Below are 12,349 nucleotides of genomic sequence, written 5' to 3'. Positions count from 1 at the left end.
GGATGAGCATTTTAAAATCGAAGCCAATGAAGGTCAGCGAGCACAGGGGTGATGGGTGAATGGAACTTGGTGCGAGTTAGGAAATGGACAGCAGAGTTTTGGATGACCTCAAGTTTGGCAAGGGTCCAAGGTGGGAGGCCTGCCAGGCATGTGTTGGAATATAGTCGAGTCTAGAGGTAACAAAGGCATGGATGAGGGTTTTAGCAGCAGATGAGCTGAGGCTGTGGTGGAGACAGATGAAAGTAGGTAGTTTTGGTGATGGAGAGGATATGGAGTCGGTAGTTCATCTCGGGGTCAAATATGACACCAAGGCTACCAACGGTCTGGTCCAGCCTCAGACAGTTGTCAGGGAGAGGGATGGAGTCGATGGCTAGAGAATGGAGTTTGTGGTGGGGACCGAAAACAATGGCTTCGGTCTTTCCAATATTTAAATGGAGGAAATTTCTGCTCATCCAATACTGGTCATCGGACAAGCAGTCTGACAAATCAGAGCCAGTGAAGGGGGTCGGGAGGTGTGGTGATGAGGTAGAGCTGGGTGTCGTCAGCTTACACGTGGAACCTGACGTGTTTTCGGATGATGTCACCAAGGGACAGCATGTAAATGAGAAATAGGAGGGGGCCGAGGATAGATCCTTGTGGGACTCCAGAGATAACGGTGCGGGAGCGGGTAGAGAAGCCATTTCAGGTGACTCTCTGGCCATGTATGGATAGACAGAAATGGAACCAGCTGAGGACTATCCCACCCAGCTGGACAACGGTGGAGAGAGATTGGAGAAGGATGGATGGTGTGGTCAGGTGCAGACAGGTCAAGAAGAATGAGGAGGGCTGGTTTTCCATGGTCACAGTCACAAATTATATCATTTGTGACTTCACTAAGGGCAGTTTCAGTGGTGTGACAGAGGTGGAAACTTGATTGATGCTCGTAGTGTGACACGTGGGTTGAAACATTTGTACTATCTTTAGAAATTGCTAATCTGCTTGAAATAAACTGGAGAAGGACTTTGTTAAATAGCACACCAGTGGACTAAAAATAGTACATAGGAATTTCAACCCCCCCTAGCGTACAGCTATCAAATTAGTGACTCTTCAAACGATATCCTTAAGCCACTGTGAAACACAGGACAAAATGCACGTACCGTTTGACAGAAGCCTCGTAAACCCCACTGTCTCCAGCGACGGATTCATCGGAAACGGCAGCAGAAACACACGCCGTTTTTTCTTCAAGTAGATGCCCCGCTGCTCCTTGTTGTAAATCAACACCTGCACACACAACACACAGATCTCGTCAACCTCATCGGAATCCCTTCCGGGGTAGCGAATCTCAGCTGGCCACGACTATCACCTTTCTCCCATCCAATGTTTCTCTCTTTCTCTCCAGAACTGATGACTTTTGTTGAGGTATTGTTCCATGAGCACTGGATGCCTGCTGGTGCTTCACTTAAGTGCCATATTAGACAGAGAGTGTGGATAAGCGTCAAGTCGAGTCAGGTCCTGGCCTGCAGCATAGCAATCATTGACTAGGCACCAGGATGGAGATCCTGGCTGATTTTTCCCTTCCTAACTTACATTACACCTTGGCTAAGTTCAGTTGACTCAGCAGAAACTAGGGACCAAGCCTATAACCTCTTGATTTGTATTCCTCAATATTGTGTCAGCTGTGGCTCAGTGGATTGCACTGTGGGCGAGAGACCTGACAGATTTGAAGAAATACGGGATCATTTCTGCTGGGAAATAAAAGTTGAGAAAAGGAATGCTGGCTATATAAAAATTCGTACCTGTGTTAAGGCATTATTGCATGAATTGCATGCTGAATCTGTTATATATGTAAACCTGTAAATACCTTGTGTAACCACCAGAGGGCTCATCCCCTGGAGTCCCAAGGGATCCTACAATCCCTTGGGAGCACCTGTACTTAAGGAGGCCTCACAGGCTGGAGAGGCACTCTGGAGACCTGCAATAAAAGACTACGGTCACACTTTACTTTGAGCTCACAGTATCTGGTCAGACTCTTTATTCAATACATAACAGAATCGTCTTGTGAATGGTTACAAGATAGTAGCAGCAGTCAGCACAGAAGGTTCAGATACTGATTCAAATGCTCCTTGTGGTGGAATGCACCAAATGTAGGGTTGCCAACTCTGGTTGGACGTATTCCTGAAGGTTTCATCACATGATCTCCTGCCTCACACCGCCCTGCCTGGCCAAACATAATTTTCTTTAATTCTTCTTCAATATTTTGATAACTAGTCAATGAAAATGAAAATTACACACAATTTTTTTTTTAATGCACCCGATAATTTTTCTCCCAGGATTTTGCTCGCAGCAGTGTCTTGGAGACTCCAGGCCAATCCGGGAGGTTGGCAACTCGAACCAAATGGTGTCAGGGCCACAACTATTGCAGACTATAGTGGCCCCCTGCTACAGAATGAAGGCACTAGTGGTAGAGTCGCAAAAGTTCCATTTCACTGGGACTGCGGCTGATTGGTTACTTTTTGGAATCAGCTACCTGACTTCTCACTAAAGAGCGGCATTTGACCAATCAAACTGTCGGCTAGTCCCTGCCGCAAAGAAAAGAAAACTCAAACAGCAACATCGCTTCAAAATTTTTTGTTGTTGACACAAGAAACGTTTGCAATATTCACACGACCAAGGGGGCTGAAATTTTGTGCCCGCTGTTTTCAGCGCGGCAGGAAACAGGTTTAGGTCAATACACCCGTGTTAACGGTGCGTCAAAAATAGCACATGAAGGAATTTCAACCCCAAAATGGCCGTCTGAGAAGATTAAAAGGCACCATACCCGTACAGCCTCAAGTGATTTCAGACAGAATTTAATGCGACAGCTTGTGTTTGGGGACAGGGCAGCTCTCGCACACCATTCGTGCCATTGTCAAATAAGGAAACTGCTTTACTTTAAATGGGTTAACACCTTTCCTAAAACAGCAGACCGAAGCATATTGTGCAAGTAAGTTAGAGCTTTTTCTGCTGATATTGCCAACAGCAATTTCAAGGTTATCCCATTTCAGTATTTAGTTGAAAGTTATTAGTCAATTATAAAAGAGAAAGAAAACAAGGACAGGCCACTATTTTTGTATATTTTGCGTTCTCGGGATGTGGGTGAAGCTGGTACGGTTGCATGTTTTGCCCTCACGTTGCCCTGACAAGATTGTTCATACAACTTAGTGACTTGCCAGGCCACTCCAGCAGGCAATTAAGGGTCAACTGTGTAATATGGGACCGGAGTCACATGTAAACCAGACCTGGTAGGGGTTACGGGTTCTCCTCCCTGAAGAATGCGAGTAACCTGTTGGGTTTTTATGACAATCGATCAGTTTTTAATGGTCATTTTTCCTGGTGCCAGCCTGCAAATGACTAGACTTATTGAATCCAATTTTACAACTTGCCAAAGCTTACGTGTGGTGCAACTGAAATCACATTCATGAGTCTCGAGGTAGTTTCCAAATTCAAATCAACTCTGCCACTTCAGGTCAATCTTGATCCAGACAACCCTACACACCTAGAATCATAGAATCTTACAGCACAGGAGGCGGCCATTCGGCCCATCGGCCCTGTGCCGGCTCTTTGAAAGATATCAAATTAGTCCCACTCCCCTGCTCTTTCCTTGTAGCCCTGCAATTTTTTCCTTTTCAAGTATTTATCCAATTGCCTTTTGAAATTACTACTGAATCTGCTTCCATCACCCTTTCAGGCGGGACATTCCAGATTATCACTGCACAGAGAAAATTCTCCTCATCTCCCCTCTGGCCCTTTTGCCAATTACATTAAATCTGTGGTCTCTGGTTACTAACCCACCTAATCCACACAAGTACAATGACGGCTACTGGGAAACAATAGTGTCAGATACTAAAATGCTGTTCAATGGGTTTTGGCAAAGGCTATTTACTCAATATATTCACTTGTTTCTTCTCTTTATGGATGCTGATAAATCTGGTTTTATTTCAGATCTCAAGCATTTGTAGTTTTTTTCCTGCTTTTCAATTCTGCTGTATTAACAGATTATGGTCCAGGATTAGTATATGCATCAAACTAATGCGGCAGTCATTTCTGTGGGGGGTTGTCTGATTTGTCTCCATAATTTTTTTAAATTATTCGTTCATGGGATGTGGGCGTCACTGGCAAGGTCAGCATTTGCTGCCTATATCTAACTGTCCTTGAGAAGGTGGTGGTGAGCCACCTTCTTGAACTGCCGCCGTCTGTGGGGTGAAGGTATTCCCACAGTGCTGTTAAGGAGGAAGTTCCAGGATTTTGACCCAGTGACGTTGAAGGAACGGCGATATACTTCCAAGTCAGGATGGTGTGAAACTCGGAGGGGATCTTGCAGGAGATGGTGGTCCCATGCGCCTGCTGCCCTTGTCCTTCCAAGTGGTGGAGGTCTCAGGTTTGGGAGATGCTGTCAAAGCAGCCTTGGCAAGTTGCTGCAGTGCATCTTGTAGCTGGTACACACTGCGGTCATGGTGCACCGGTGATGGAGGGAGTGAATGCTTAAGGTGGTGGATGGGGCGCCAATCAAGCGGGCTGCTTTGTCCTGGCTGGTGTTGAACTTCTTGAGTGTTGTTGGAGCTGCACTCATCCAGGCAAGTGGAGAGTATTCCATCACACTCCTGACTTGTGCCTTGTAGATGGTGGAAAGGCTTTGGGTAGTCAGGAGGTGAGACACTTGCCACAGAATACCCAGCCTCTGACCTGCTCTTGTTGCCACAGTATTTATGTGGCCGGTCAGTTAAGTTTCTGGTCAATGGTGACCCCCAGGATGTTGATGGTGAGGAATTCAGTGATGGTAATACCATTGAATGTCAAGGGGCGGTGGTTAGACTCTCTCTTGTTGGAGATGGTCATTGCCTGGCACTTGTGTGGCGTGAATGTTACTTGCCACTTATCAGCCCAAGCCTGAATGTCGTCCAGGTCTTGCTGCATGTGTGCATGGACTGCTTCATTATCTGAGGAGTTGCGAATGGCACTGAACACTGCAGTCATCAGCGATCATCCCACTTCTGACGTTATGATGGAGGGAAGGTTATTGATGAAGCAGCTGAAGATAATTTGACCGAAACCCCAGCACAATGGCATAACCAGCCACTTAGGCTGTATCTCTGGAGCTTCTGCCGATCTAACACCCAAATTATGGCAGGAAATCAGAGAAGCCCCATTGAAATCCTACCCCATGGTCTGTATAGTCCTGATTTAGTTGGATTTTTGGCCTCTTTAATTAGTAATTTGAATCCCCACCTCAACATTTTCCTATCCTTTTTTCATTTTATTTCCTATTTTAATATTTTAAGACAGAAGTTGTGAGTTTGAGTCCAACACAAGAGGTTTGAGCTGATAATCTCAGTGTAGTGCAGGGTACTTGTGAGGAGATGTTCAGGTAGACATTACTGTTCTCATGGCATTGTTGTGCCATGTTTGCCCACATAACAGTCACTGTACTTCAAAGTAGCGCACTGTACGTTGCAGCGTGCTGAGAGTGCAATATAAATGCAAATGGTTTTCTCTTTTATTTCACTTTCTGAGTTTTCTTTTCTCCATTTCTACTTCTTTCACTTTCTAGGTTTTATTTGCAGCGATGTTGATACTTTTTAATCCATCTCATTGATTAGTTCAAAGTTCCAATTTCAATTTTGCAAATTTGTTTCCTCTGCGATGCTTAACTCTGCTTGGAACATGCCTGTGTCCTGCAGCAACATATCAAAGGCCATCCACGCCTGACAGGGAGGGTTGGTCAGATAGGAAACAGTTAGCCAATGGGGCTTCTTTGCTTTCTGCCCATTCTCACCTCTCCACTCCAGATGATGTTGATTATCTGCTGGGGTGAGGTTTCATGGGTGCAAGATGCCCTTTGGTACCTCATCCAAGTGGCCAATTTGCATGTGTGAACTTAGACAATTGAGCCCTGACCAGCCCACAGACAACATCCATATACATGTACCTCCATGGAGGGGGGGGGGGGGGGGGGGCACTGGACAGCACTCAGGGTGGTAACCGTGGCCTGTTTCTTTCGCTTTCTAACCTGGGGGTGCTGAGGGCTACTGTTGCGCCATACAGTCCCCACTGCATATAGCGGATGCGTTCGTGCTAATGTGATTTTCCCGCTGTACCCAGTGGACAGTAGCAACAATGCAATGAGATAACTCCCGAAGCTGCCGCCTCTAATTATCATCATCATCATCATCATAGGCAATCCCTCGGAATCGAGGAAGACTTGCTTCCACTCCTAACATGAGTCCTTAGGTGGCTGTACAGTCCCATACGAGAACCACAGTCCCTGTCACAGATGGGACAGATAGTCGTTGAGGGAAGGGGTGGGACTGGTTTGCCGCACGCTCTTTCCGCTGCCTGCGCTTGATTTCTGCATGCTCTCGGCGACGAGACTCGAGGTGCGAATAGCTGACTGAAGCTGCCCAAAGGCCTGACTTTGCCTGAAATCAGCAGAGCTTTTAAATCGGTCAGTGCCAGGTAAGTACTTATTGAACTGCTCGGAATGGAATAGCCGGCGGGCTTAATGCATTCTAAGCGGCACCTTTGTAATTGATGCCTATGGTAATGGACAATAGTTCGCACCAATGTTCCCTTTAAGCTGCGTGACTGTGGCTCCCCCGCAGCCGCCTCGCTGGCTCTTCAATGAGAAAAACTACACATGCGCGGTGTTTTGAATGGGCCGTGCAGCCCCTTAAAGGGGCCGTGCATCTCCCAAAAATATTAAAGGCAAAATTGGTTAGCACCATTTGTCCGATATAAGGGGACTGTCTCGGACGGCGTAAGTGGTAGGGACTGTAACACCAGCCTGGATGACACCAATCAACTCAATACAGACCCGAGATCAAGCCTGGGACCATCCTGTCGGTATGACTCTGCCACTCCCTGAGCCACCCAGGAATGAGGGTTTCATCTAAGTTAAAAGGAAGTGATGACTAACGATGCTGTGCTGGTTGTCTCCTTTTCGACAAATATGCAGAGCGAGTGTTAACTGCGTCCCAGTACGCTTTTAACAATAGCCAAGAGATGGCGCTACAACTTCATTTTTAACATTCAAATAAATTGAATACATGAAATGAAAATGAGCACATTCAGGCTTTTAAAATGCTTAATAATTCAAAAGATACAGGGGGAGAAATTCGGAACGTTATTCCATGCCTGGCGCAGGAAGTCCTGCCTTGCAAACGGGGACGACGACCGGATTTTGTCCCCACAAACTTTAAAAAAGGAAGTGCGACTCACTTTTTAAAAAACAATTGTTGGGCGCATTAGCTGCTAATTGTATTCAGGTGGTGGGTATAATTGGGGATTCTCTTGTGTTCATATATACGGGAGCAAGCTTAGGAGGGAAAGACAGCTTACCTTGGGGGTGCACGGAATGTAAAGTGCGTGTCTGTAAATAAAGGCGTGTAAACGAATGAAGACGAGGCTCGAGTATTCTGTCCTTCACCACCTGACTATCCAACTTTAACATTAGCTCTCAATAGGTTGCCCTCTATTACTAAAAGAAAAAACTCTCGCTAAAAGAAAGAATCGTTCTCATTAGTCACCAAGAAATCCAAGAGGGAATCAGAAGAAACTTCTTTCCCCAGAGAATGGTGAGAATGTGGAACTCACTACCACAGGAGTAATTGAGGTGAATAGTACAGATACATTTACGGGGAAGCTAGATAAGCATAAGAGGGAGAAGGGAATTGAGGGTTATGCTGATAGAGTTAGATGAGGAAAGACAGGAGGAGGCTCGAGTGGTGTAATGACGCCGATATGACTGGTTGGACCGAATGGTCTGTTTCTATGCTGCATATTCTGTGTAATTCTATGTAAACTGCTGGCCACTCAACTTCCCTTCCTGGCCTCATATGCTAGCTGACATTTTAAATGGTTCCCCCTCTTCAGGCACCATCTCCCTCCCTTTCAAAAGCAACATCCTCCTAAAAAAAATGCCTTCGATCCCTCTGTCCTAGTAAACTATTTTATTTTATTCGTTCCTGGGATGTGGGCGTCGCTGGCAAGGCCGGCATTTATTGCCCATCCCGAATTGTCATTGAGAAGGTGGTGGTGAGCCACCTCCTGAACCCTAGAGGGCAGTTAAGAGTCAGCCACATTGCTGAGGGTCTGAAGACACATATAGACCAGGCCGGGTAAGGACGGCAGATTTCCTTCTCGAAAGGACATTAGTGAACCAGATTTATTTTTATGACAATCCGATAATTTCATGGTCACCATTACTGATACTTGCTTTTCATTCCAGATTTATTTAATAAACTGAATTCAAATTCCTCAGCTGCCGTGGTGGGATTTGAACTCATGTCTCTGGATTACTAGTCCAGTAACATAACCACTATACCACCGTACACCTATCGCCCCATTGCCAAAGTCCCTTTTTATCTCCAAAGTCTTTGAATGTGTTATCACTCCCAGATCCGTGCCACATCTCTTATGACTTCATGCTCGAATCAGGTTTCCACATCGTGCTCAACGTCAAAATGGCCCTAATCAAAGTTACGTCGAGTTCTGACGAAGAGTCATTGACCTGAAACGTTAGCTCTGTTTCTCCCTCCACAGATCCTGCCTGACCTGCTGAGTATTTCCAGCATTTTCTGTTTATATTACACCTGTGATGTCGGACTGCTTGTCCAGCATCCAGCCTTGGATTAGCTCTAATTTCCTCCAGATAAACATTCGGAAGACCAAAGCATTTATTTTTGACTCCCGCCACAAATTTTGTGCCCTAGCTACCAACTCCATTCTTCCTCCCTGGCCACCATCTCAAGCTAAACCAAGCTGTTTGCAAATTTGCTGCCATATTTTACCCAGGGCTGAGCTGAGCTCCTGAACCCACATCCTCTCCATCACAAAGGCCGTCTAGTTTCACCTCCTTGACACAGCCCGCCTCTGCCCCTACCTCAACCCAACTGCTGCTGAATTCCTCTTCCATGCCTTTATCATCTTGACAATTACAATGCTCTCCTGTTCAGATTATTACCATCCTCAGCCCCTTTTAATTAAATTTAAACACGTTTCCAGTTAATCTGCACAAACTGGTATTCTAACATGCCTTGACCGATATAATGACAGAAGTGTAACCTCTGCCAACCATTCTTACCTGCTTTCTATTTAAGTATATTAATAGCAATTGGCCTTAAAAGATCAAAAGTGAACCATCTGACTCTGGCAATTAACATTTTAATTTGTTTCAGATGACTTGTATTCTCAATCTGTCCCTTCCAGAGGAACATATAACTGCGCACCTATAAAACTGCCTTGTCTGGCTCATCTCATTCATTGTACCAAATTAGCAGCTCACACAGCAGAAGTTGAGCGGAGGTCCACATCTGGCTGTGGCCATGCCACATGGCGGCTGGTAAAAATTGCAAATGAGTGAAAGTCAGGTTTTTAACATTACACATTTGCTTCATTTTTCTAGCATGTCAATGGATGTATTCACAGTCCAGTCGGATGTGTAAGGCTCACCACCCCTAAGTATAGTGGGATGTATGAGCCTTAAATCCCTGCAGTTTAGTCAGCTATGTGAATATAGTGGGATCTGTGAGCTGATCTCAGTCTAGTAGGATCTGTGAGCTGATCTCTCAGTCTAGTGGAATTAGTATGCAGAGGGATTTGGGTGCTCTTGTACATAAATCATAGAAAGTTAACGTGCAGGTACAGCAAGCAATTGGGAAGGCAAATGGTATGTTAGCTTTATTGCAAGGGTTTGAAGTATAAGATTAAAAGGAGATTTGCTGGAATTATATAGGGCTTTGGTGAGACCTGGAGTACTGTGTCCAGTTTTGGTCTTCTTCCGAAGGAAGGGCATACTTGCCTTGGAGGCAGTGCAATGAAGGTTCACTAGATTGATTCCTGGGATGAGAGAGCTGTCCTGTGAGGAGAGATTGAGTACAATAGGCCTATATTTTTTGGAGTTTATAAGAATGAGAGGTGATCTCATTGAAATATGTAATTCTTATTGGGCTTGACAGGATAGATGCTGAGAGGCTGTTCCCCTGGCTGAGTAGTCTAGAACTACAGAGATCAATAGATTTATAGACTGTAAGGGAATCAAGGGATATGGGAGTTGAGATAGAAGATCAGTCATGATCATGCTGAATGGCTGAGCAGGCTCAAGGGGCTGTATGGCCTACTCCTGCTCAGATTCCTTATGCTTTAAAACAATGTATTCACGGGATGTGGGTGTTTCTGGCAAGCCAGCATTTATTGCCCACCCCTAATTACCCATGAGAAGGTGGTGGCGAGCCGCCAGCTTGAACCGCTGCAGTCCATCGGAGCAGGTTTTTTATTTTGATACAGCAGAGTGGCTTGTAGAGGGTAGTTTAAGAGTCAACCACACTGCTGTAGGTCTGGAGTCACATATAGGCCAGACCCGGTAAGGACGGCAGATTTCCTTCCCTAAAGAGCAGTCGTGAACTGGATGGGTTTTTACAACAATCCGGTAGTTTCATGGTCACCATTCCTGATACTAGCTTTTTATTCCAGAGTAAATGAATTTAAATTCCCCAATCTGAACTCATGCCTCCGGATTATTTGTCCAGGCCTCTGGATTACTAGTCCTGTAACATAACCACTATGCTCCTGTACCCACAATCTTATGTGAGCTGATCTCTCAGTCTAGTGGGATATGTGAGCTGATCTCTCAGTCTAGTGGGATTTGTGAGCTGATCTCTTGGGTGTCCAACAGATATATGTATTTCCCCAGATTATGTCTTTATGCCTGATGCTATCCCTAATTGTTTAGTGACTATGGCCCCGAAATTCCTGGTTGGGAAGGACCGTTACTGCCCATTTGCGGCGGCTCTGGGCTCCACTGGCCATCCTGACAGATTCGGCCCGGGAGGTTTGGCAGCGGTGTGGGTCACCGCTGACTCTCGTGGCGGTGAGGGGCTTGTGGCAGTAGTGACGCGCTAACAGTGCGCACCGCTGCCGCTCCGTCCCCGGATCCATTTTCATCGTTCAGAAGCCGGCCCTTCCGCAGACGGTGCCCCCGCCAGCTTTTAGGACTGTTGCACAGTGGCAGAGATCTCGGAGACGGTTTAGCTCAACGACAGCAGCTGAGTCGGCAGCAGAGAAGGGGGAGATCAGCGAGCTCCGGATGGGGCGACATCCCGGAGCCTGCTCCGTATTGCTCAGCAATAAGTCAAGGAGCCTCTTCAATGGACTGGAGGAGTTCAGCACAGAATCCACACTCATGGGGAGAGAGAGAGAGAGGGGGAGAGGGGGGGGAAGGAGAGAGGGGGAGAGGGGGAGAGGGGGGGAAGGAGAGAGGGGGAGAGGGGGGGGAAGGAGAGAGGGGGAGAGGGGGGAAGGAGAGAGGGGGAGAGGGGGGAGGAGAGAGGGGGAGAGGGGAGAGGGGGGGGAAGGAGAGAGGGGGGGGGAAGGAGAGAGGGGGGGGGAAGGAGAGAGGGGGGGGAAGGAGAGAGGGGGGGAAGGAGAAGGGGGGGAAGGAGAGAGGGGGGGGAAAGGAGAGAGGGGGGGGGAAGGAGAGAGGGGGGGGAAGGAGAGAGGGGGGGAAGGAGAGAGGGGGGGGGGAAGGAGAGAGGGGGGGGGAAGGAGAGAGGGGGGGAAGGAGAGAGGGGGGAAGGAGAGAGGGGGGGAAGGAGAGAGGGGGGGAAGGAGAGAGGGGGGAAGGAGAGAGGGGGGGAAGGAGAGAGGGGGGGAAGGAGAGAGGGGGGAAGGAGAGAGGGGGGAAGGAGAGGGGGGGAAGGAGAGAGGGGGGAAGGAGAGAGAGGGAAGGAGAGAGGGGGGAAGGAGAGAGGGGGGGGAAGGAGAGAGGGGGGGGAAGGAGAGAGGGGGGGGAAGGAGAGAGGGGGGGGGGAGGAGAGAGGGGGGGGGAAGGAGAGAGGGGGGGGAAGGAGAGAGGGGGGAAGGAGAGAGGGGAGAGGGGGGGAAGGAGAGAGGGGGAGAGGGGGGGGGAAGGGAGAGAGGGGGAGAGGGGGGGGAAGGAGAGAGGGGAAAGGGGGGGGAAGGAGAGAGGGGGAGAGGGGGGGAAGGAGAGAGGGGGAAGGGGGGAAGGAGAGAGGGGGAGAGGGGGGAAGGAGAGGGGGGGGAAGGAGAGAGGGGGAAGGAGAGAGGGGGGAAGGAGAGAGGGGGAGAGGGGGGGGAAGGAGAGGGGGGAAGGAGAGGGGGGAAGGAGAGAGGGGGAGAGGGGGGAAGGAGAGAGGGGAGAGGGGGAAGGAGAGGGGGAGAGGGGGGAAGGAGAGAGGGGGAGAGGGGGGGAAGGAGGGAGTGGGGGGTTGGCGGCTGGTCGGTGTGCGGGGCGCTGGGGGCGCGGTTGGTGCCTGTGGGCGGCTGTGGTTGCTAGTGATGGCTGCTGTGGTGCCGTAGCGTCGTGTCGTCGGTGTGT

The 12,349-nt window shown here is 48.2% G+C and overlaps 1 protein-coding gene across 3 annotated transcripts in view; it reads right to left on the bottom strand.

The window, feature by feature from the left end:
- The window catches only part of LOC139263028 (protein WWC2-like), a 296,134-nt gene that overhangs the window by 64,506 nt on the left and 219,279 nt on the right, over positions 1–12,349 (bottom strand). For all 3 annotated transcript variants that reach the window (XM_070878495.1, XM_070878504.1, XM_070878514.1), the window contains exon 12: positions 1,137–1,260. In XM_070878495.1, coding sequence (XP_070734596.1) covers positions 1,137–1,260 — 124 coding nt within the window. The remainder of the gene's footprint in view (positions 1–1,136; positions 1,261–12,349) is intronic.

The sequence above is a fragment of the Pristiophorus japonicus genome, chromosome 1, assembly GCF_044704955.1.
Source record: "Pristiophorus japonicus isolate sPriJap1 chromosome 1, sPriJap1.hap1, whole genome shotgun sequence".
Taxonomy (NCBI): Eukaryota; Metazoa; Chordata; class Chondrichthyes; family Pristiophoridae; genus Pristiophorus; species Pristiophorus japonicus.
The sequence above is the reverse complement of the archived record's forward strand: the minus strand, read 5'-3'. Positions and strand labels throughout refer to the sequence as shown.